The sequence below is a fragment of the Ursus maritimus genome, unplaced genomic scaffold (genome assembly GCF_017311325.1).
Source record: "Ursus maritimus isolate PB19 unplaced genomic scaffold, ASM1731132v1 scaffold_9, whole genome shotgun sequence".
Taxonomy (NCBI): Eukaryota; Metazoa; Chordata; class Mammalia; order Carnivora; family Ursidae; genus Ursus; species Ursus maritimus.
The window spans coordinates 61,793,538-61,817,073 of NW_024427107.1; the positions used below are offsets into that span (position 1 = coordinate 61,793,538).

General features: G+C 35.6%; 1 protein-coding gene across 1 annotated transcript in view; it reads left to right on the top strand.

Annotated features, from left to right (window-relative positions):
• LOC103661598 (MDM2 binding protein) overlaps positions 1 to 23,536 on the top strand; it is a 77,180-nt gene that overhangs the window by 29,521 nt on the left and 24,123 nt on the right. The window contains exons 12-14 of the mRNA XM_008689299.2: positions 13,278 to 13,451; positions 14,837 to 14,944; positions 22,778 to 22,939. Of these exons, the coding sequence (XP_008687521.1) occupies positions 13,278 to 13,451; positions 14,837 to 14,944; positions 22,778 to 22,939 (444 nt within the window). The remainder of the gene's footprint in view (positions 1 to 13,277; positions 13,452 to 14,836; positions 14,945 to 22,777; positions 22,940 to 23,536) is intronic.

Consider the following 23,536-nt stretch of genomic DNA (forward strand, 5'->3'; position numbering starts at 1 on the left):
ATCTCTAGAAATACTCCAGAGCCATAGAATCCTGAGGAATACAAATTTAAAATCAGCAGCTTACACAGTATTATATAGGTGAGATACTGAAATCCATTTTAGCAAATGTTGAATTTGAAATGGAGATGTTATCTATATGGAAATTTAAATTTAGAGTTTGAAATTAGGTCTGTTATCCCCAGAGAATTGTCAGGGTTAGAGGTTTAGATTTTGAGTTTACCAGCTGTTTCATCTATTTTATAACCAATCAGCCTAAGACTAGGTGGCTTCAAAGAGCAGATCCTTTTATTTGCTCACAGTTTTGCAATTTGGCCTGGGTACAGCTGGGCGATTCTTCTGCCATTCTCACCAGTGGTCATTGAGCCGCCTGCACTGAGCTTGTGGATTGTTCAGAAGTTGGGCTCAGCTTGAGATGCAGGGACAGCTATTTTTCTTTCTCCACGAAGTCTCAGAGCCTTTTCCCTTGCCCCATGGTTTCTTCATGCGATCTCTAACAGGTTAGCTGAAATTTTTACATGGTGGCCTAAGACTCCAAAACGTACGAAAGTCAAAGCTGCCACGACTTTTAAGACTTAGTCCCAGAACTGACCCAGTGTCACTTCTGCCATATTCTTTTATTGAAAGCTACTCGCAAGAATGGCCCAGATTCAAAGGGGAGGTGATTAGACAAGGGTGTGAATACTGAGAAGCCACCAATGTAAAAGCCGGCCATGACGTCTTTAAGTAATAGTTGAAGCCTTAGGTGTGATTGAACAAAACCATAGAGACAACATGAGAAGAGAGCCAAGGCTAGGATCTTCAGAAATGCCTGAATTTAAGGTAAAAGTGGAAGAAAAGTTAGGAAATGATTTAATAAATAGTAGTTGGAAGACCCTAGAGAGCTATAATCATTAACATCAACATCAAAATATCATTTATTACATGATACAGTGTGGGAAATAAAGGGGAGTCAAACTGGGTCCTTACACTTGAGAAAGTAGTTGCACAGTCCTTTTCTTTGTGAAATTTATAGTCCAGTGATGAAGGCACTTTGAAAAATCACTATAAATCTCTTCAGTTGACAGTGTGAAGGTGAAGTGGAGGATACTTCTAGAGTGTATGACCTAACATAGTCCCAAGAATTCAGAACAGCTTCCTGGAGAAACAGATATTGTTAAAATAGCTTGTTGCACTGTATTAGTGCATAAAGAAGTGCAGCTTTGACCCTTCTCAGCTCCTCCCAGGGAATAGATGTATACATGGTGATTTTGCAAATGCTAAAACAAAATCAAATAGATTTATTAGAAAGAAGTAGAGTCAATTTCACTTACTTTACATGAAATCATAGGATAATATTTATCCATTTCTCAACATTACACATGTTTAAGGCTTATTAATATGAGTTGAATATTAATATCTCCTAACTAAATTTGAGTATATTCTGGTGAGTATACTAATTTTTCCTTTGTAACTTTTTCTAAGGTAATTTATTGATTTAGAATTTATTCTTAAGTGGGTTTTTTTTTTTCATGATTTTTATTGCAACTTTAAGAAAATACCTTAGTATGTGGCTTGATTTGATTTCTTTAAATTATCACCTCTTGAAATTTGGAGATTAATATTGGTAACTTCTGAATAATAAGACATACGTCACGTGACAATCTTCAAAGCCAGATTGTTGATTACTGATTAGGCTGTATCATTAAGTGCTGATTAAGCTGACAATTTGTAGAATTTTTTTTTTTATCTTAGAAGTAGAAACAATCTAATTGAACAGTTGATTATTACGTTCTATTCTACCCATAGCCCTCTCTGTAGGGGAAATTCTTTATCTCATTTGACAGAACTCCTTTTGTAAAAGAGGAGCCAAGTTTTAGCTAGTATAAAGTCTTAATAGCTCTTACTTAGGAAAACATCATATCCCAGTCATAGTGCCACTACCAGTAGCCTCTCTCACTATTCCAGATAAGGTATCAACTGTCAGATCAGCCTCTTAAATCAACATTCTATTTCCCATAACTACTGCATTATGTCCAGCTGTGCTCCTCTATTGGCCCTCCTTGTCCCCTGTCCTCCAAGCTAAACTTTATACCATTTCCTTAAACTGTTCTCTGATTTTAATCCTTTATGACCTTGTTATTCATTCATTCATTCCTTCAGTCAGTCATTCCTTCCATTCATTTTTGGGGGGGGGATTGAGTAGATATTGTGTATCAGGCAAGGTACGATAATCTGGAGATTAGCAATTAGACTTGGCTCCTCCTTTCCTGGAATTTGAACTGTAATAGAAAGTAGATATTGAGAAGTCATTATAAGTCTTAATTATAACATTGTTTTCAGAAGCAACTGACTATAAATCCACAAGATATAGCATCTTGAAGAAAGTTAGAAGTGGAAAGACTATTATGCTAAGATTTGTGGTAAAAACAACAATTTGGGGTGTGCGTGTAAGCACTTGTACATATTTATATAAATATAAGTTTTGCATTAATTATTCAGTTTTTCAGCAGATATTTTTATGTTATCTACAGTACAGTAGGCACCATTACACATGCTGGACTAGCAGTAAGTAGAACACAGTCCACGTCCTGAGAAAGCTTACGTGACAGTGAAGGTAATGGGTTTAGATTTTACCCCAGAAACCCATATGGTTAGGTCTCTCAGTTTTGACGGGCCTTTACTCCAGTCATTTTCTCATTCAGGACCTAATTTGCCATTCCATCTAAAATTGCAAATAGACTCTTCTCCTGACATTATATCCTTTTCCCCAGCTTTGTTTTTTCTCTTTAGTACTTATAACTATCTAATATACCAAGTGTGTGTCTTTTTCTCTCACTCGGAGAAGAGACAAGATAGAATTTTTTACTTTTATTCATTTCATTATTTTCAGTGCCTGGAACAGTACCAGATACTTAGTAGGTACTCAGAAATAGTTGTTAAGTAATACATGAAATATATATTTCCAGGTAGTAATAACTGTTGTCTGGAAAAGTAAAAAGATTTTGAATGGATTCCATCTGTGCAGTGTGAATCAAAATTTGTGCCCCAGTTTTTATCACTTCCTTAGGTTTAACAAATCATCGCTGAAGAAATAAAATATATACATATGTATTAGTTTGGACCATATGGTATTGCTTATTTGTATATCAAAAATTAAGTATCAGCAGTTTCATATGGTTTGACCTAAAATAGAAAAACAATGTCCCATTTGAATTATGATTAAATTAAGCATAGCTGAAGAATGATTTTTAACAGTGATTTTCAGTGAAATACCCGGAAAGTATTATAATACTAGGAAAAATGCAAAAGAACTATGTGAACAAATGCAACTGAGCTAAACCCAATTACTCTGAAGAAAGACTTCTATATTTAAAACTTGTACTGAAAAGCCAGTTGTATAATGAAAAGTGCCTGGCTTACCATATGTTCACAAAGAAGTTTTACAGAATTGTCAGAAAATTGGATGTTGATCATTGCCTAACTGTATATTACAAATGAATAAGCTAAAGTATAGAGAAATCAACAAACTTCTCTAATATCAGAGGGTGAAGTCAGAATTTTCACCCCAAGTCCGAATGCATCTACAAACTATCCATGATAATTTTACAATCTTGAGTCCTATTGTTGCCTCATTTTTTAAATTGGAATTCTTTTGAAAGGAAATGTTTTAAAGGTACTCTTGAAAAAAGTTACTGTTTTGTTGACAAGTCTTCTAATAAAAATAGTTTTCAAGAGACTAGATTAATAAGGGCTAATGAAATGTTTTGAATTGATGAAGCATGTGCTTTATTCTCAAATCAGTGTGATAACAAGGTTTCAAATAGTGAGCTAAAACTAATAAGGTTAAAATGACACTGTGTAACTGATCTATAAATTCAACCTTGAGAAAGGTAAAGGACTCAGATAAAGATTTTGAAAGAGACTTCAGTGGCCAAGACAAAGTAATCTTTTAATCAGCAAATATTTTTTGTTTGCCTACTGGGTTCAGGGCATTCTTCTAGGTAGTAGGAATTCAGTAATGAACATTATCAACCAACTTTACTGTACTAACTTTTATTGGATACACCATTCAACAGCATCCTCGTTCTCTTCAAGCTCATATGAAACATTCCTCAGGATAGACCGTATATATGTTAGGCCATTAAATGAGGCTAATAAATTTAAAAGGGTAGAAATAATGCCCAGTGTGTTCTTCAATTACAGTAGAATTAAATTAGAAATCAGCAACACAAATGTGAGGAATACTTTAAATATTTGGAAATTAAATAACACACTTCTAAATAACCTGTAGGTCAAAGAAGAAACCAAAGGGGAAATTAGAAAATGTTTTTAACTGACAATAAAACCAAAACATGTCAAATTATGGAAAACATCTAAGGCAGTACTAAGAAGATCATAAATGCTTATCATGGAAGAAAGATCTAAAATCAGTAATCCAAACATCAACCTCAAGAAGCTAGAAGAGTAATTCCAAGTTAAGTAGAAGGAAGGAATTAGATCAGAAGTTAATGCATAAAATACTGAGGACTACATCTAACAAAAGAAGTGCAAGATATGTACACTGAAAATTATAAAACTTACTGAGATAATTAAAGAAGATATAAGTAAATGGGGAGACAGCATGTTTGTGATTTGGAAAACTCAATATTATTAAGATGGTACTTCCCTCCAAATCCACCCATAGGTTTAATTCAATCTCTAACAAAATCCCAAGAGGACTTTTCGTAGAAATTGACAAACTGATACTAGGTTTATATGGAATTGCAAAGGACCTGGAATGGCCAGTTTTGAAAAGGAAGAACAACTTTTGGGAACTTACACTACCTGATTCATAACTTCTCAACTATAAAGCCACAGTATTCAAGACAGTGTGGTATTGAGTTAAGAATATACATGCATCAGTGGAACAAAATAGAAATAAAGATGCCAATGGAAAAAAGAGAGTCTCTTTAACACAATGCTGAAAGAACTGGATATCCATATGTAAAATATATACATAAGATTTTTATATAAAAATTAACTCTAAATGGATTATATAAGTAAATGTAAGCACTAAAACTATAAAACTTCTGAAAGAAAATAAATTTACCGAAAGGATCTATAAAAAGAAAAAAAAATCTACAAATTCACCAAAACTAAAAATGTCTACTTTTTGAAAAACACTAAGAAAAATTACTAATTTTTTTAATTTTATTTTTTTTAAGATTTGTTTATTTTAGAGAGAGCTCATGTGTGCACGAGCAGGGGGAGGGGCAGAGAGAAGGGGACAAGCAGACTCCTTGCTGAGCGTGGAGCCTGATGTGGGGCTTGATCCCAGGACCCTGAGATCATGATCTGAGCTGAAATCAAGATTGGACGCTTAACCTACAGAGCCACCCAGAAGCTCTAGAAAAAAATTTTTAAAGGTTACTAAGAGAAAACATTTCCAGTCATGTCCGACAGTAGACAGATACATTAAAAAAAATTCTTACAACTCAATAGTAAGGAGACAACCCAATTAATAGTAGGTAAGAGACTTGAATAGATATTTCATTAAAGATACATGAATAGCTAATAAAGCGCATGAAAGATGCTCAACATCATTAGTCTTTTGGGAAATGCAAATTAGAACCACAATGCGATTCTATAATACACTTACCAGGATGGCTGTTATTAAAAACAGTGACTATCAAATGCTGATGAGGATGTGAAGAAACTGCAAATCTCACACATTGCTGGGGATGGTGTAAAATGGCATAGATACTCTGGAAAACAGTGTGGCAGTTAAGTTTACACTTAACTATGCAACCCAGTATTTCCATTCCTAGCTATTTATCCAGGAGAAATGAGAACATATGTTCACATAAACACTTGCAAGAAACTGTTAATAAAAGCCATATTTATAGTAGCTAAGAATTGGAAACTATGCAAACATCCATCAGCTGGTGAATAGATAAACACAGTTTGTTTTGTCCATACAGTGGAATATTGCTCAACATATTGAGGCATGAAAAGTTTTGGGTGTACCTAAATATGGTTAACTTCATATGGAATTTCTATAAAAAGCTAAAGGACCAGAAAGCAGATCAGTGGTTGCTTGAGGCCAGGAATAGGAGGGGAGATTGACTGAAGAGAGATAATGGATGTTTTCCAAAACTGGATTATAGTGATGGACGCATAATTATATAATTGCCTTAAATTAATCACATTTATACTTTGACATATGTGTATACATCTGTATAAATTATATCTCATTAAAACTTTTTGTGAGAGAGAGAAAGAGAAGGAAGGAAGGAGACAGGCAGGGAGGGAAGGCAGGAAGGAAGGAAAATCAAAAAGGGAGAACGTCCAACAGGGCCCTACCTGAGAACAGGTAAATACAAATCTCTGGGGAGGAAACCAGGCCCCAGTGTTTCAAGTGCATCCAGTATTAAGAACTTCTGCCCTATATGTGCTCTTTTCAGCCCTAGGCTAGAGAGCCACTGTTACAGAAGAGAAAGACCTTCAGATGCTCTGAGGCAAAAAAGCACGAGAGAGAGAGAGAGAAAGAGAGAGAAAGAAAGAAAAAAAGAAAGAAAGAGAAAAAAGAAAAGAAAAAGAAGAATCGCTATTTTAGGCTTTTAATTCCTCGGCTAGAAAATCAGGATAGTAATACTTATTTAGTGTATCTCGCAAACTTGTTTGAATCACAGTTGGTGATGAAGGTAGACATTTTGTAAACTCTGCAGACCTTTTTGTTATTCTGTCCAATCTTAAAGAATTTCTGTCTGTGGAACAATAAAGAAATCATTGTTCTTTATAATAAGATCTTGAAATATCTTCTGAAGTTTCTCTATTCATTGTGGCTTTCAAATTGTCTATTTTACTGTGTTGTAACTAAAGAGAAATATATACAGTTTATGATCCTAATGTTTCTTGTTTAAAATAGTCATGGTGCAATTTATAAATTTTTCTGCATTTTTGGAATCTTCACAGTAGGAGATGTCATACAGCATTCGACAATACTATCATTTCTTAAACCATTTCAGATTATTTTTAGAGTTGAGCCAGGGCATTTCCTTGGCTAGTCTCAATGAAGCTAAGTTTTATGCTGAATCACTCAAAGCTTAGTCTGATGAATAAAGTAGGAAATCAAGCTAGGCAATACATTTTTTGAAAATGCTTGGTGAATATAACTAGACTTTTTTTTTTTTCCCTTATGATTCCCCAGCTGACCCTAAGGACCATTTCAAAAAGTTGGGTCTAGAATTGTTTGAACAATGATATTGTTCGAAGTGTGTAGCCTCCTAAAATGCTTACATTGAAAACTAGATTTTATTTTGTTTCATTTTTAGCATGATTATCAAAATAATTGTATATATTATTTTGTTGTTTCTTAAGACACACACACACACATATATATATAATATTTGTCAGTAAGTCAGAAGATCTACTTAACCAGAATATCTTACTACCCTCATCATCCTGAGATATTTTTCATTATAGCATATGGAATATTATTGCCTCTTTATATTAATATTATCTTGTATTTTATATTGTTAAACTGTTTTAAAAAGAGGGGGTGTTACAGGATTTTAAGAACCACTGAAAACTTACTGGTATGAAATATGACTTTATTTTTATTTTACCAGAATTTTGTTTGCTAATGAAACTAATAATGATCTATCTCTTTGTTATAGTTTATGTATTATTTATAATATTTGATACAATTGAAGGGCAATTGTAGTTTCTTCCTCTCTCATTTTACCTGTATAAAAGATCCAAAATAGATGTTTGGTTTGGTGGAGAGAGGGCATGCAAACCAATCAATCTCTTAAAAGTTGATAGTGTAAAAATAACTGAGGAAAATATGTAGGGGCACCTGGGTGCCTCAAGTCTGTTAAGTGTCTGACTCTTGATTTCTACTTTGATCATGATCTCAGGGTCATGAGATGGAGCTCCTCACTCAGCGGGGGTCCACTTGAGATTCTCGCTCTCTCCCTCTGCCGCTCCTCCTGGTGTGTGCTGTCTCTCTCTCTCTCTCTCAAATAAATCTTAACAAAAAGAAAGTAGAAATTTTCTGTTGTAATCATTTCCCCTTATTTCTTTAGGAAGAGCTATGAGAATTGAATAACAATTCTAATTGTAAATCAATTACTCTCTGTGGTATTTACATAAAAATTAGTAAGTCTTCAATTAACACCTGCCAAACCTGGAACATTTTTTAAATGACTGCCTAGTCATTATGGTTAGGGGAGTTCTTTAAAATAAATATTTTTCTTTTGAGGAAAAAAAGATTGTTGTAATTACAGGCTTCCATGATTACAATGCTAACAAAGGTGATGGAATTTAAAATAAATGTGGAAAGGATGCCATGGATTGAAGGGACACCCTTGAATTGGCCAAGTGTTAAGTTGGTAAATGAATTAAAGTCACTATAACTCTTAGCAAACCTTAGTTTCCAGTGCAACTGGTAACAAGTGTTTTTCCTTCCTAAAGCCTTTATTTAAATTCCTTTTTTAAGATTGATGTTTATGAACAGTATTAATGTCTCTATTGCATAAATTTACTTTTGTACTTCATGGTTGTTTGGGGGGATAAGCTTTAAGTCACAGTATGTTCATCTGTGAAATAAACTTTTAATACAATTGCAGTAGTTTTCTTAGTGTATGTGTATGCGTCTGTATACACATACATATATACATATAAATGTACATATATATATATGTATCATGTGCATATAAATTCCAAAATGCTAAGAACTTTGTTTGTGAGCAGAACCTTACATTCCTAAGATAATTATAAATTAAAACAAAAAGCTTTGTTGAGATGTAGTTCACACACTATATAATTCAATCATTTAAATTTTACAATTCCATGGTTTTTAGTCTAATCACAGGATGGTTTGTGTAACCATCACCACAGTCAATTTTAGGACATTTTCATGTCTCCAGAAAGCAACTCCAAACCCTTTAGCAGTCCCTCCCCATTCCCCTCGCCTGCTCCTCCCCCCAGCCCTTAGGCAATCACTAATCTCTTTCTTTCTGTATAGATTTGCCTGTGCTGGATATTTCATATAAATGTAATCATACAAGAAATATGTCATCTTTAATGTCTGGCTTCTTCCACACATAGCATGTTTTTAAGGTTCATCTTTGTTGTACAACGTACTGGTACTTCATTCTTTTTATTGCTGAATACAACTCTGTCATTTGAATGCAGCACTTAATATTTATTCACACGTCAGTTGATGGACACTTTAGCTGTTGACCCTTTTGGGCTATTGTAAATAATGCTGCCATAAATATTTATGTACATGTTTTTGTGTGAACATATATTTAAAATTATTTTAGATATAAATCTGGGAGTGGCATTTCTGAGTATTTGTTAATTATATGTTTAACTTTTTTGAGGAATTGCCAAACAGTAGCTGTACCATTTTATACTCACAACAGCAATTTATAAGGGTTCTATTTTCTCTACATCTTTATCGGTACCTGTTATTGTCTATAATTTTTGTTATATTCATCCAAGGGAGGTGAAGTGCTATCTCTTTGTGGTTTTGATTTACATGGCCTTTTTGGCTATGATGAGCATCTTTACGTGTGCTTATTGGCCATTTGTATATGTCTTTGGAAGAATGTCTATTTAGATCCTTTTCTCAGTTTTTATTTTTATTTTTTTTTAAAGATGTTATTTATTTATTTGACAGAGATAGAGACAGCCAGCGAGAGAGGGAACACAAGCAGGGGGAGTGGGAGAGGAAGAAGCAGGCTCATAGCAGAAGAGCCTGATGTGGGGCTCGATCCCAGAATGCTGGGATCACACCCTGAACCGAAGGCAGATGCTTAACCGCTGTGCCACCCAGGCGCCCCTTTTTCTCAGTTTTTAATTGTTTTTTTATTACCATAGGAGTTGTGTAGCTATTTATATATTCTAGATACAAATCCCTTATAAGATATACTATTTACAGAAATTTTCCTCTGTTCCGTAGGTTGACTTTTTTTTATTAATTGGTAATAGTTACTGAATAATTAGTATGTGTCAGGCATTGATATAAGCACCTTCCCTACAGCATCTCATATTTATTTCTCAGAGCAGCCTTGTCATATGGATACTTCTTTTTAAAATTAATAATCTTTATTTTTTTAGAGCAGTTTTAGGTACTCAGCAAAACTGAGCAGAAAATACAGTTTCCATATAGCCCATGTCCTCACACACATGTAACCTCCCCTGTTACCAACAGTCCACCCCAGTGGTACGTTTGTTAAAATTGATAAGCTTGCCTTGACATATCATTTTTACCCCAACTCCATAGTGGGTTGACTTTTCGTTCTTTTGATGGTGTACTTTTAAGCACAAAAGTTCTTAATTTTGGTGAAATTCAGTTTTCTCTTTTTTTTTTTTCTTTTGTTCATTGTGGTTTGGGTCTCTTACTTAACAAACTGTTGCCTAATCCCAAGCTCATGAAGATTTATGCCTTTGTTTTATTCTAAGAGCTTTAAAGTTTAACTCTTAAATTTATGTCTATGATCAATTTTAAATTAATACGTGAGGTAGATAGGTAGGAGTCCAACTTCATTCTGTTGCATATTGGATGTTCAGTTGTTTGAAGACCATTTGTTGAAAAGACTATTCCTTCTATCAAATTGTCTTGGTACCTTTGTTGAAAATCATTTGACTATAAATGTGTTGGTTTACTTACGGATTCTCAGTTCTCTTACTCTGTGTGTCTGTTGTGACACCAGTGCCTCAATGTCTTGATTACAGTAGTTTTATAGTAAGTTTTCAAACAGGGAAGTGTGGATCCTCCAAGCTCCTTCACTCTCATCACACAATCAAATTCTTCTCATTTCCCTCTCCTACAGTAATGTTAAATTAATATTAGTTGTTTTAATTAGTATGATTATGTAATCGCTCTTCACAGTTGAGCCATGTGATATATTTTATTTACCTTTCCTGTACAGTATTCTGTTTTAGCTAGAGTCAGTGCATCTTTTTTTATATCTAGCCACAAAGCCTTCCCCCAGTGGTGAAACTCCTTTCAGTACCTTCAAGCACTAAAGTATTCTATCAATCATGTATATGTAAGAAGTCTCTTCCAGATCTTTATGACCTAATTCCAGCTGATTTCTCTAGCTTTGTTCCATAGCTTTGGATTTAAAAGACAATTTTTTCATCATCATGGAAATTTGTTTTGCCCTTTCTTTGTTGGTGCCTTTGATCTTCTTGTTTCCCTTTAGTCCCTGTTTAGGTGGAACAGATTCGCTAAAATCTTCCCGAAATTTTGAAGGTATTGCCCCATTGTCTTCCAGCTTTAGTGCTGTTGTTTAGAATTCTAGCGCTGTTCTCATTCTTGTTTTTCGTTTTTTGTTTTTTTATAGGAAACCTATATTTTCTCTGGAATTTTGTAGAATCTTCTACTTGTTCTTAGCCTTCTGAATTTTCATGATCATGCACCTTGGTGGGTCTACTTTTATTCTTGTATTGGGCTCTCAGCATGTCTGGAAGCTTGTCTTTTTATTGGGGAAAGTGTTCTTATAATTATTTTGTTGGTAATTTCCTTCCCTCTTTTTTATGTTCTCACTGCTGTTACTCCTGTGTAGATGTTGTTCCTTCTGGGTTGTTTGCCTGTCTCTCTTGATCCTCCTCTACTATTTTCCATTTCTTTGTCTTTTTACTCTACGTTCTGTAGATTCACTGAACTTTTTCTTCTACCCGTTTAGGTGAAATATAATGTTTATGCTTTCTTAATTTTCATTTCCATGAACTCTTTCTTATTAATGTTCTTATAATCTCCCGTTCTTATTTAATGGATACAGTATCTTCTCTGAGGATTTTAGTGATCTGATTGGTTTGTTTTGTGTGTGTAATTTCTTTTTACTGCGTATTCTTTAGTTTCTTTGCGAGTCACTTTTTTCTGTTATTTTGACATCTAGTTTTCATATTAGCAACTTTACTTGAGATCTCATAACATTTGCCTACCTGCTCACATTTAAGGTATAGTACCAGAAAGCTAACAGGAAAATGTGGGTGCACGAGTATAGCTTGTTGACTGTGATCTTCATTTTAGGGTGATTTCACTGGGACCTTAGCTGACCCCAATGTTGGGATTCCTCTAGGACTGACCACATTTCCAAAAGAAAGCTCAATTCTGTTATCTAGCTTCCAAAATTCTAGAAGTTATGTAGGTGAAGGAGGGTAAAGGGTCTCAATATTCAATATACAAGTACACACTTAATCTACTGTTAATTAACTCTAACCGTACTCTCTGTCTGGTAACTCTCAGGCCAGAGACACCTGGTTTTACTTTCTGCAGAGAATAAACCACTAATCTTCTGTACAGGGGAAAGGACAATCATGTGCCTCAATGGAATAAGGATTGATCAGGATGCCAAACTGCTTCTCACAGACTTCAACCTATTTTCCTATTTCACCTTCACGATGCTTCCAGTACCGTCTGGGACCATCACCGCACAGTCTTATCAGGGGTTGTAGTATAAATTATGTTGCTTCCAAGCCTTGTCCACTGTTTTTCTCAGCTTCCTTAGTAGTCTGTTACCAGTTATTCATTTGCTCTCCTGCTTTCAAAATTAGTTTCTCTTGTGTCTTCTGTCAGATATTAGTCCCTGTAGATTTGTGCTATTTTAAAAATCTCTTTATTCTCCTTTTGTGGAATTTTAGAAGATAGTGCAAATGAATGCTTATGTCTAATTTACCATCTTCAACAAAAAGGGACTCTACTTCCATTTTTAATCTCAAAGGCTTCAGTTTTTCTTTGACCTTCACTATAACCCTCACTTGATTTGTTTTTAAAATACACAAGAAGCTGTCTTAAGTGACCTTCTTGTAACTGGCATGCCAGATTAATGAATGCTTCCCATTTCCTCTGTAAAATACATTATGGATGCCCACTGCAGGGACTGAAAAGCTACCCTGGAGTGTATCTGTACACTCCTGCTCCACCAGTGGAATTTTGCGTGTGCTCACAGGGGTCAGTTTATTCCACTTTAAAGAAATAGATGCTGGAAAGAGTAGTTCCTACATTATGGGTGTGGTCGTATAAGAATGATAGCATGGAACTCTAGTGAGCCATATCAAAAGTTAATGAACAAGGACACATTTTAAAGTAAAATGTTTATGCTCTGTATCATTTTTGTTATGATTCTCTGCTTTCAGTTTTCTGAGTTAAATGTGCAAGTGCTACCCAAAAAAGGTTGCATAACAGCTTGTTTTCAAATAACATAGAAAGTCTTTATATCCGATGGGTCAAATATATGATTCTGGCATGTTACATGCTGAATTTTCACATACTTAACAAGATAATTGTTTTTGTTTAGTTCCAGATGTTGAAGTGAAAGGAGAGTGTTCTAGTTATTATCTCCTGTTACAAGGTAATGGCAATAGAAAATGTAAAGCCACATTGATTCACTCAGCCAACCAGATCAATGGCTCATTTGCACTCAGTTTAATTCATGGAAAGATGACAGCAAGGACAGAAGAAGCTGATCTGAGTAAGTGTTAATTGTAGGTGGAAAACATTTGTGTATTTGTTTGTATATGCAGTTAACTTATGTGGTTTTTAATAATTTTATTATTTTCCCCAAACTCCATTTCACTTTCAATTTACCATTTATTTCAAACATACTATAGCGTATATGAACAATTTAGAATACAGATAATTAATCCCTTTTTCATTATACTTAGTAAAATTTAGTAGGTCAACCTTTGATTCCAAATAGGAAATTTTTAGTATTTTCCACTTTATTAATTTTTAAATATTTTATTTTTTAATTTCAGAGAGAGAGAGAGATAGCTCACGCACGAAAGCATGAGGGGGTGGGGCAGAGGGAGAAGCAGACTCTCCATGCGGAGGGAGGGAGCCTGAGAAGCAGCTCAATCCCAGGACTCTGGGATCATGACCTGAGCTGAAGGCAGATACTTAACCGACTGAACCACCCAGGCGCCCTGTTTGTATTTTCCACTTAAACACATTGTTTTTCTATAATTTCTCTCTCATTTTTACTTCCTCTCAAGCATCTTGTTCCATTTTATTGCCCATCTTTTTTTTTCTCTCCAAGTTCCAAGTTTTGGTTATCCATCAGTGTATGACGAACTACGCCAAATTTAGCTTAAAAAATGACTGTATTATTATTTTTCATAGTCCTATGGGTTGACCGGGCTCAGCTGGGTGGTTCTATTTTGAAGTCCCATTTTACGTTTGCAGCTACGTAAAGCCGGGGCTCCCTTCACTTAAAGACTTAACGGAGCTTGTTGTGTAAGATGACTTCTTCACCCACCTGTTTGGCTCCTGGGTTAGGATGGCTGGAACAGATGCAAGCTTATGTTCTCTTCACAGGCTCTTTCTCATAGCCAACTCGGGCTTCCTTACAACACTATAGTCTTGGGGTGGTCTGGTTTCTTACTTGGTTGCTAACTTGTCTTAGAGCATTGTTCTATGAAGCCTCTAGGTTTTTTGACTCATACTGTGATACCTTATTGGTTTCATAGAGGTAGCCTAGATTCACTGTGGAAGGACTACACGGTGGGTGAATAGTAAGTATGGCTGATTGGAGAGCATCTTTAGAGACTAGCTGCCAACTCCCTTTGTGCTTTGTGTAGGAGTTTCAGTAGCTGAGCCCGTAAAAGAAAATGTCATGGAGGAAATTCTGCTCTCTTACCTAAATTCCCTCAATTTAAGAGGCAGGTCAGAGTTTAAAATGCAAAATAATTTAGTATGCTTAATTTCTGCATCTTTATTATTACTTTGAAATAAGCAAGAGCAAGAGAGATGAGTAACTGGCTTTTATTTTTTAAAATTACGTAATAACACATTTTCTGGGAACTGAATATTATTGTCATAGAACATCTTTAATACTGACTTTTTTCTATTTCTCAGGCTTTCCTTTTGACTTCTTGTCACTTCCACATTTTTCTGGCGAGCAACTTATACAGAGAGAGAAACAGTTAGCTAATGTTCAAGCTTTGGCTTTGAAAGAATGTCTGAGTAAGTAATGATTTGTACATTTCATTCTACTGTAAGAATGTTGACTTGTTCAGACATAATGCATTGTTACTGTCGTACTTTGTCTTTTAGGTATATGCTCATTTGTAGAACTATTCTTGATACAGGTGATGCAGAGTAGAAGAGGTCTGCAGCCTTTTTCCACCAGATTCAGAATCTTTCTATTTTCATACATCTCTGTTAACATTTATAAAAATATATTTTTTAAAGACTTATTTATTTGAGATAAAGAGAAAGAGTGGGGGGGAGGGGCAGAAGGCGAGGGAGAGAGAGTCTCAAGCAGACTCCTCACTGAGTGTGGAGCCTGATGCCGAGCTCGATCTCACAACCCTGAGATCACAACCTGAGCCGAAATCAAGAGTCAGATGCTCAACTGACTGCGCCACCCAGGTGCCCCTATAAAAATATTTCTTTAGGATTATTTTGTATTCCGTTCTTTTTAACTGTGTACTGGAAAAGGTAGCTGTGGTTTTTAAATTCTGATTAATATAGGTTTTTTATAAAATTTCTCACTTTGTATTTTTGGTTGTATCAGAAGGATAAAGACTACAAATAGAAGGAAATACAACTACAGAGAAATTAATGTGCTAAGTTGAGCATTGATTCTTAGAATTTAACCATGACTATTAATAATAATACATTTCACATATGTGCAGTGTGAAGTTAGCATTATGGATTTTTCCTTATTCAGGAAATTAACACTTTTTCCAAGAGCTATAGTTTAAGGTTTTACCTCTATTACTCAATGTTTAGTTGGTTCAGTCATAACATTTTTAAATAAATAATCATTCATTAGTACCTAATATGAACTTATTTTAAGGTAACTGATACAGAATTTTTAAGAAATTGATTCAAATTGTGAGGCCTCTTTAGTTGCATATAGAAAAAAAGTGATATTAGAATTAAATAGATACATTAAAATAAAAACTATCATTCTTTTCTTTAAAAGCATTTTAAAAATATCTTGAATTCAGTAGCCTGTTTTATTCAATGGAAAATAATTTCAGAATACTTGGTCTCAGTTATTCTTTAAGAATTACCTACCTTTTCAGTCGTACAAATCAGGGTAATTGTGTAGTCTTGAACTCCTCCAACCACTGATTTTTTAAAATTGTATCAATGATATTAGCTCAAGGAAAATATAGTTAGAAAGGCAAATCAGTTTCAATAAGAAGTAGTACATGTTAAAACCAAGAAAAAGAATAAATACTGGAATAGTATTCTTGTGGTTGGAAAACCCTTATTTCAAATATCAACCTGCAGTATTATTCATTCACCTCTTGACTTTGTTCTGTCCCTGCTAAACTCCTCGTCAGGCCCTCCCTTGCCGTCAGCCTTTTGCAGCTCTTTGTAACTCAGTTCCCTCAGTATGTCCTCTCTCCTTCAACTTCACCTCTCTTCCTTACCTTTCCAACCAGAAGATGTGCCAGAGTGGAGGAATAGGCTGCTCTCTGAAGCTGACGCATGTCTCCTTTGGGTAGGAAGAGTTAATGCTCCTGTTTCGGTGGGAAGGGGAATACTGACAGCTCTAACTAGACTGCTGCCTGCAGGTGTGATTGGAGGCTCTCCTGTGGGAGGGGGAGACGGAGGTGCTAAATAAATGCTGAAGCTGTGGAAGCACCAGCAGCTGTGCTGTAGCACAGCCGTAAGGAGGCCACAGCTCTGGGCAAGGTGCAAGGACCAGTGGGGGCCTGAAGTTGAGGGAAACCTTACAGCTGGTAGCTGCTAGAGACACAGCTCTGGCCATATCCATGAAATGACCAGTTTGCAATCCCAAGCATTAAATCCTGATGAACATTAGTGATCCGGTTAATCAGTTTATGAGGGAAATACTTGCTGAACCAGTCTCTTCTCTACCCAGAGTCAACACTGGATTAAAAATTTGAGGTAAAGTTGTACCTGTTCAGAATTCCTGTATCTCAAAAGACGAGAAAATGACAGCAAAATGAAGTTTCTAATGTAAGAATGTCCGAGTGTATTTCAGTGACTTTCAAAGAAGTTAAATATAAATATGAAAGTACTGAAAGTGGTATAGTTAATTAATTTACACATGGTGAAAACTAATGTACTAGGAACAGCTTTCTTTGGAAAAAAAAATCAACAATTCAGAATCAATACAAAGATGATACCCTTTGCTGTAAAACAGGCAGTTTTTCAAGATTTTTTTTTTCAAAATTATCAAAAGATATGCAGTAGACTTACTGTCTCCCCATTATTTCTCTGACCAGTACTGAATCAGAAAGAGCAACTAGAAATTTTGCATGAAAATGTTCATACATTACTGAGACCCTTTGTTGTTTAAAACAACACAAAAATCAAATAAAATTTATGTTATGGTTAAATTTTTTAGAATAATTACTTCCAGTAGTTTTATTTTTAAAAATTATATTTAATACTATTATATTAGAATGATATTTATAATGTATAATTTTATAAGTTTTTTTACTTGATTTTTTTGGTAGTTTATAACTTTGTGTGTTTAGAAATATTAAATATCTTGTTTCACTGGTTTTTAAAGAAAAAGTTTAAGGATGCTAGACAATTTTTCAGTAAAAGACTATTCGGTATGATGCAAGACAAATACCAAAAACAACAACAGTGTTGTCATTTTGCTCCAGTATTGCGGTCACTACTCTGAGTTCCCCGCATCTTTTTTAAATTTATGGAACTAGCACAAACCTGATTGACACTCAGTCTCTGGTACTTCTGGATATTCTACTCTGTCTTTTTCTTTAATAGATCCTAAGTTGCTGCTAGCTTGTCTAGGAATAGCATTCTTTTGCTGATTCGTTTTTAAGACTTTAGCCCAATATTTTTCTTCCAAAATTTTGCCACTCGTGTGCAAACTCATTTGTGTAGAGAATAGTTTTTGCCTAGGTAAATTATTCTGCTCATAACCCTGTTAAACTTCACCTATTTCCTCTTTCTTTTTCTGTCATCAAGGTCAGGAGGAAGTCTTACCCTGCTCTCCAGATAGCCCAATGTTGTAATGTAATTGACTATTTTAATAAGCATGGGTCCGGTTCATGATTTAAGTTTATTTTTAACATTAATAAAAATGTAGAGCTACATTCTGAAGCACATTACCTATTGTGCATCTTTCAGATGAAAACAAACCATTGATAACTTTTGTTTAGAATGGCTCCCGGCAGATTGTACAGAAAATAAAAAGCTTCATTGCTTTTTATTTTCTCACTAAGAAGATGTAATAACAGCAGCATATTTTACAATCTTACTTTATGATTACTAATGTTCTTGAGTGCAGGAACTGTCTGTCACTTACCTTGGATCACAACTAGAATGACCCTACCAGTATCCACATTGCTCAGGTGGGATTTTGCAGAGGTGTCGTCCTAGAGCTGATGTTCTAAAATAGAGCCTCTAGGCTGGCTACTTCCTCCTCAGCCTACTTACTCTCTTGCATAATTTATGTATCGACCTCATGTAGTAACAGGTTCTAATCCTCTATGTCTAAGGGCACAGCACCGTGCTTTGTAGACAGTACATAATAAATGTTGAATTCTTTATGCTTTTACAATTTACTATTTTATTGTAGAAGAAAATGTTATTAGTCTAGAAGTGTTTTAGAAGTTTAGTATTTTTATAAAAGTAATACATGGGTCTAGTTTAAGATGCAAATTGTAATGAAAAACTTCATGTGGAAACCAACAGTACCCTACTGTCTGCTCTCCATCTTTCAGTCTGTCTGTAGGCAGTGACCTGCAGCTGTTCCAGCTGGTTTTCCTAACATTTCCTCCAGTTTTGTTAATAGTATGTGTATGCTGCTGTTTCTTAATTTGCCAGTTTCAGACATTATCTTAGCATCTGACTATGGAAGATAAAGACTTCACTTTCTCATATCATCTTCACTTTCTCTTTCCACCCTTTACAGTGAAGTCATGAATTTTGGTTAAATCAGTGCTTAGTTTTAACCTTATTATCACTATATACATAAGTTTACCACCGAGTCATGTAATACATGATCACCTCTTTTGTATTGTCTTTGTTTTTCTTATGGTTGATGATCATTTTTAACTCGCCCATTCCTCTGTACAAGCAAAATATTGTTATGTTTTTCCAGAGGCTCCAACATTTTTCTACACACTCATCATTAAATTCATTGTATGTTCAAACACAGCAGTTCCTTTTTATTTCTCTTTTTTTTCCAGCGTGTTTAATATTTTGTTCTGATAACAGAACATCTTAGAGACTTCTCTTTCTTCTTCTCTTCTTTTGGCGTCTGCTTTTTTCTAGACCACTTGTCCTTCTTCTTGGATTACTCCCTTGTTTGGTTGGAACGTATCTTTCAGTAACTACTTTGAGTAGAAAGAACTTAGTGGAGCGGGGGCGCCTGGGTAGCGCAGTCGTTGGGCGTCTGCCTTCGGCTCAGGGCGTGATCCTGGCATTGTGGGATCGAGTCCCACATCAGGCTCCTCCACTGGGAGCCTGCTTCTTCCTCTCCCACTCCCCTTGCTTGTGTTCCTTCTCTTGCTGGGTGTCTATCTCTGTCAAAAAAAAAAGAAGAACTTAGTGGAGCGTAAATTTTGTTAAGCTCTTGCATAACTGAAGATATCTTTACTTGACTGGTAAGTCATAAAGAATCCTAGGTTGAAAATCACCTACCTTCAGAATTTTGAAAACATTACTTTATTATCTTCTGTGTGACTATGTTCCTATTGAGAAACCTAATACTATTATTCTTTGTAGTGTTTTATTTTTGGTTTATTTGTTTTTACCCCTTTCTGGAATGTTTATCTGCAAAAGCTTTGTCCCTGGAAGCTTTACTCTGAATCATGGTGTGTGTGTATTCTGTCCTCTCCTTCTCCCCTCAGTTTATTAAGCTGTGTATTTGATGAGCCATTTCAATAAAAGATTCATATTCTTAAATCTGAAAACTTTTATCTTTAATAATTTTTCTTTCCTTTTCTGTTTTTTTTCCTAGAACTTTTATTAGTTATATTAAAAATATCTGGACAGAATACCTTATTTTCTGGACAGAATACCTAATTTTCTTTCCTATTTCCATATTGTTTTCTTTTTGTTCTAGTTTCTAGGGAATATCTTGCATTTTATTTTAAGCCCTTTTATGGAATGTTTAAAATTTGAGCCCTTGGGGCGCCTGGGTGGCTCAGTCCGTTAAGCGTCTGCCTCCAGCTCAGGTCATGATCCCAGGGTCCTGGGACCGAGCCCCACATTGGGCTCCCTGATCAGCAGGTAGCCTGCTTCTCCCTCTGCCTCTGCAGCCTCACCCCACTGGTGCTCTCGCTCTCTCTATATCAAATAAATAAATAAAATCTTTTTTAAAAAGTAAAATAAAATTTGAGCTCTCATGCGCTTAATTTTAAAAAGTCTTTTCTTGTTCATCAACTGTTCCTTTATTAAAGAATCCTGTACTTGTTTCATGGGGTGTAGTATCTTCTCTTAGTTCTATAAGAATATTAATTATAGCAAGCTTTCTTTTGTTCCCTGCAGTGTTTTTGTTTCTGCTGGGCTCCTTTTTCCTTTTTGCTTGCTTTAGTTTCTCTTTTTCATCTTGGACTTTTTCTACTTTGAGGGTCCCAATGAATAAACCCCCTTACTCTCCCAAAGTTGGAACCAATTGAAAAATAAACCTAAGAAACACACTGATGAAGATAAATAACAGATAAAAGCTGGATTGAAGGATATGACTTTTTACATGTATAGCCAGGTGAGTTTCCTGATACACCCAGAATTGAATTCCCCCCGCCTAGACCCCCGCCTTGAATGAAGAACTAGGCATATGAAGATCAACCCTTTGGGGGCAGGGCCCTTACCACATTATAGAGAGCATGCATCCCGAGGACTTGCTAGCTCAGAGGGAAGTTGGAGAGAAGGATCTGATCAGAGAATGCCTTGTTTCTTCTCCAGACTAGATCAGTGAGTGACAGAAGGGGAGGTAGAAATATTACCAGATCAAAGTCCTCCCTTATATGAGTAAACATAAGACCATGGAAATGCAGAGTCCCCTCTTTCCTCAACACCTTTTCTTTTTTAAAAAAAATTCTTAACATATAGTGTATTACTAGTTTCCAGGGAAGAATTTAGTGATTGATCAGTTGCATATAACACCCAGTGCTCATTACATCAAGTGCCCTCCTTAATGCCCATCACCCAGTTACCCCTTCTCCCCACCCACCTCCCCTCCAGCAACCTTCAGTTTGTTTCCTAGAGTTTAGCATCTCTTATGGTTTGCCTCCCTCTCTATTTTCATCTTATTTTATTTTTCCTCCCCTTCTGCTATGTTCATCCGTTTTGTTTCTTAAATTCCACATATGAATGAAATCATTTGGTATTTGTCTTTCTCTGACTTATTTCACTTAGCATAATGCCCTCTAATTCCATTCATGTCATTGCAAATGGCAAGATTTCATTCTTTTTGATGGCCAAGTAATATTCCCATATATATACATACATATATGTATATATATACACATACCACATCTTCTTTATCCATTCATTTGTTGATGGACATCTGGGCTCTTTCCATAGTTTGGCTGTTGTGGACATTGCTGCTATAAACATTGGGATGCATGGGCTCTTTCGAATCACTATGTTCCTTTTTTTTTTTTTTTAAGATTTTATTTATTTATTTGTCAGAGAGAGAGAGCACAAGCAGGGGGAGCAGCAGGCAGAGGGAGAAGCAGGCTTGCCGCTGAGCAGGGAGCCTGACACGGGACTCAGTCCCAGCACCGTGGGATCGTGACCTGAGCCGAAGGCAGATGTTTAACCAACTGAGCCACCCAGGCGCCCAAATCACTATGTTTCTTAAATCTGGTGATTCTTTTCTGTCTGTACTGTTTTAAATGGGAAGTTTTACATACCTCGCTCTGATATACTATCTGACAAGCTGCACTGTGGAGTGGTAGAGTGACAAGTCATCCTTTTGGTTGTGAGCTCCTATCCCTACCTCTACTTCAATATCAGGATCAAGCTCTTTCTCCAGGGGCATCCTTTAATCTTTCTAGTGGAGCATTTGTGGCTGCTAGCTTTCCGGCTATAGGGATTGGAGTGGAGTCAGGCCTTTCAGTATATACACTTCTATGTAGTCCCCCAGTTTTAACCCCAGTTTCAGTGCTACTTTTCTGTGTGCCTGATGCTCCATGGGCTGGGACTCCTTTTCAGCTTCTACTACAGTCTCCTGGCTGTGAGGGCTGGAGAGTGGGGTAAAGACCTTTCGTTCTAACTGCTCCTTCCCTAAGCATCCGTGCATGCAGCCCTATTTTAGCCTGGACCTCACCATCATCTTCCTAATACCTCGTAGTAGTGCCTCTGTAGGCACCCAGTTGACCCCTCCTCTGCTGTACCAGCTCAGGTACCACTCCACCATCATCTTATCTTCCAAAATGTCCAAAACTGCCATTATTTATTGTTTCTGCTTCTGTGGTCCTTTTTAAAATTCCTTTGCTGTAAGTTTAGGTTTGGGGAAGGAGAAGAAACAGATGGAAGTGACCAAGCTACCACATTTAACTCAAAGTCTTACAGGTTTTATTTTCACATAAACACCAACCTTCTTAATGCTCTGCGGTATATTCTGAAAACTTGCAAACTTGCCTTTACCATTAACCACCTCGTGATGTGAACAGATTACTCTATTTTTGTTTATCTCACGTAACTGGAAATTCTATCATTACCTACAAATGGGGTTAAGATGAAAACAGGCCTACATAAGAATGTTGAGAAATTCAACTCTTTTCCTTTTGAAAATATTTATCATAAAAGAGTAGTAGATGCACTTCTTGAGAGTTTTTAAAATAATAGTTATGTGGTTGATCATACTGTTTTGTTGTCTTACAGAGAGGAGAAAGTTGGCAAAGCAGCCTGAAGTAGTTTCTGCTGATGAACTCAAAAGTCTATTAATACTCACAAGAGAACGCTTTTTAGATCATTTTGATGCTCTGATTCCTAAAACAATTCCAATAAAGACAGACAAAATTAAAACCTCCAATATGTTAAATGGTAAGTTTTTTGTTGGTTTAAATATTAGTTCTTTTCGTATATGTGACATTTATGACATTTATTATTAAAACTAATAAAATGGTGATCAAATCAAAACGTATCTTATAAATTTAAATCGTGATATATATTTGTGTATACAAGTATGTGTGTGTATGTGATGAACTATTTCTCATCATTTAAACATTAAAAACTTTCTATCACTTCTTTCATTAAGCATGTTTAATTGTTTTTGAGCAGAGGGAGAAGCATTTTTAAGGTGATTCCTCATACTAATTTTACTAAACTGCTAGAATGGGTAGATTTCCATTAAGCTGCCTTTTCATAAGCTGAGAAGTAAGTTTACTGTAGTTAAAACTGCCTACAATAAGATGCTCCACGTTTGCCATTCATTGTAGCAGGAGCAGTCACCAGACTTCCCTGAAGAGCAGGAAATCACTTCTATATAACTTACCGCTCTATTTTTCTGGTTCCTATTCTTGTGATGTATTTGAATACAGTGAAACTTTACAAGATCTAACAAGAAAGCATTTGATGATTGCCTGGCATTTTAAACGTACAGGGTAATTTTTTGTTTTTATTCCATGAGGATCATTTTTA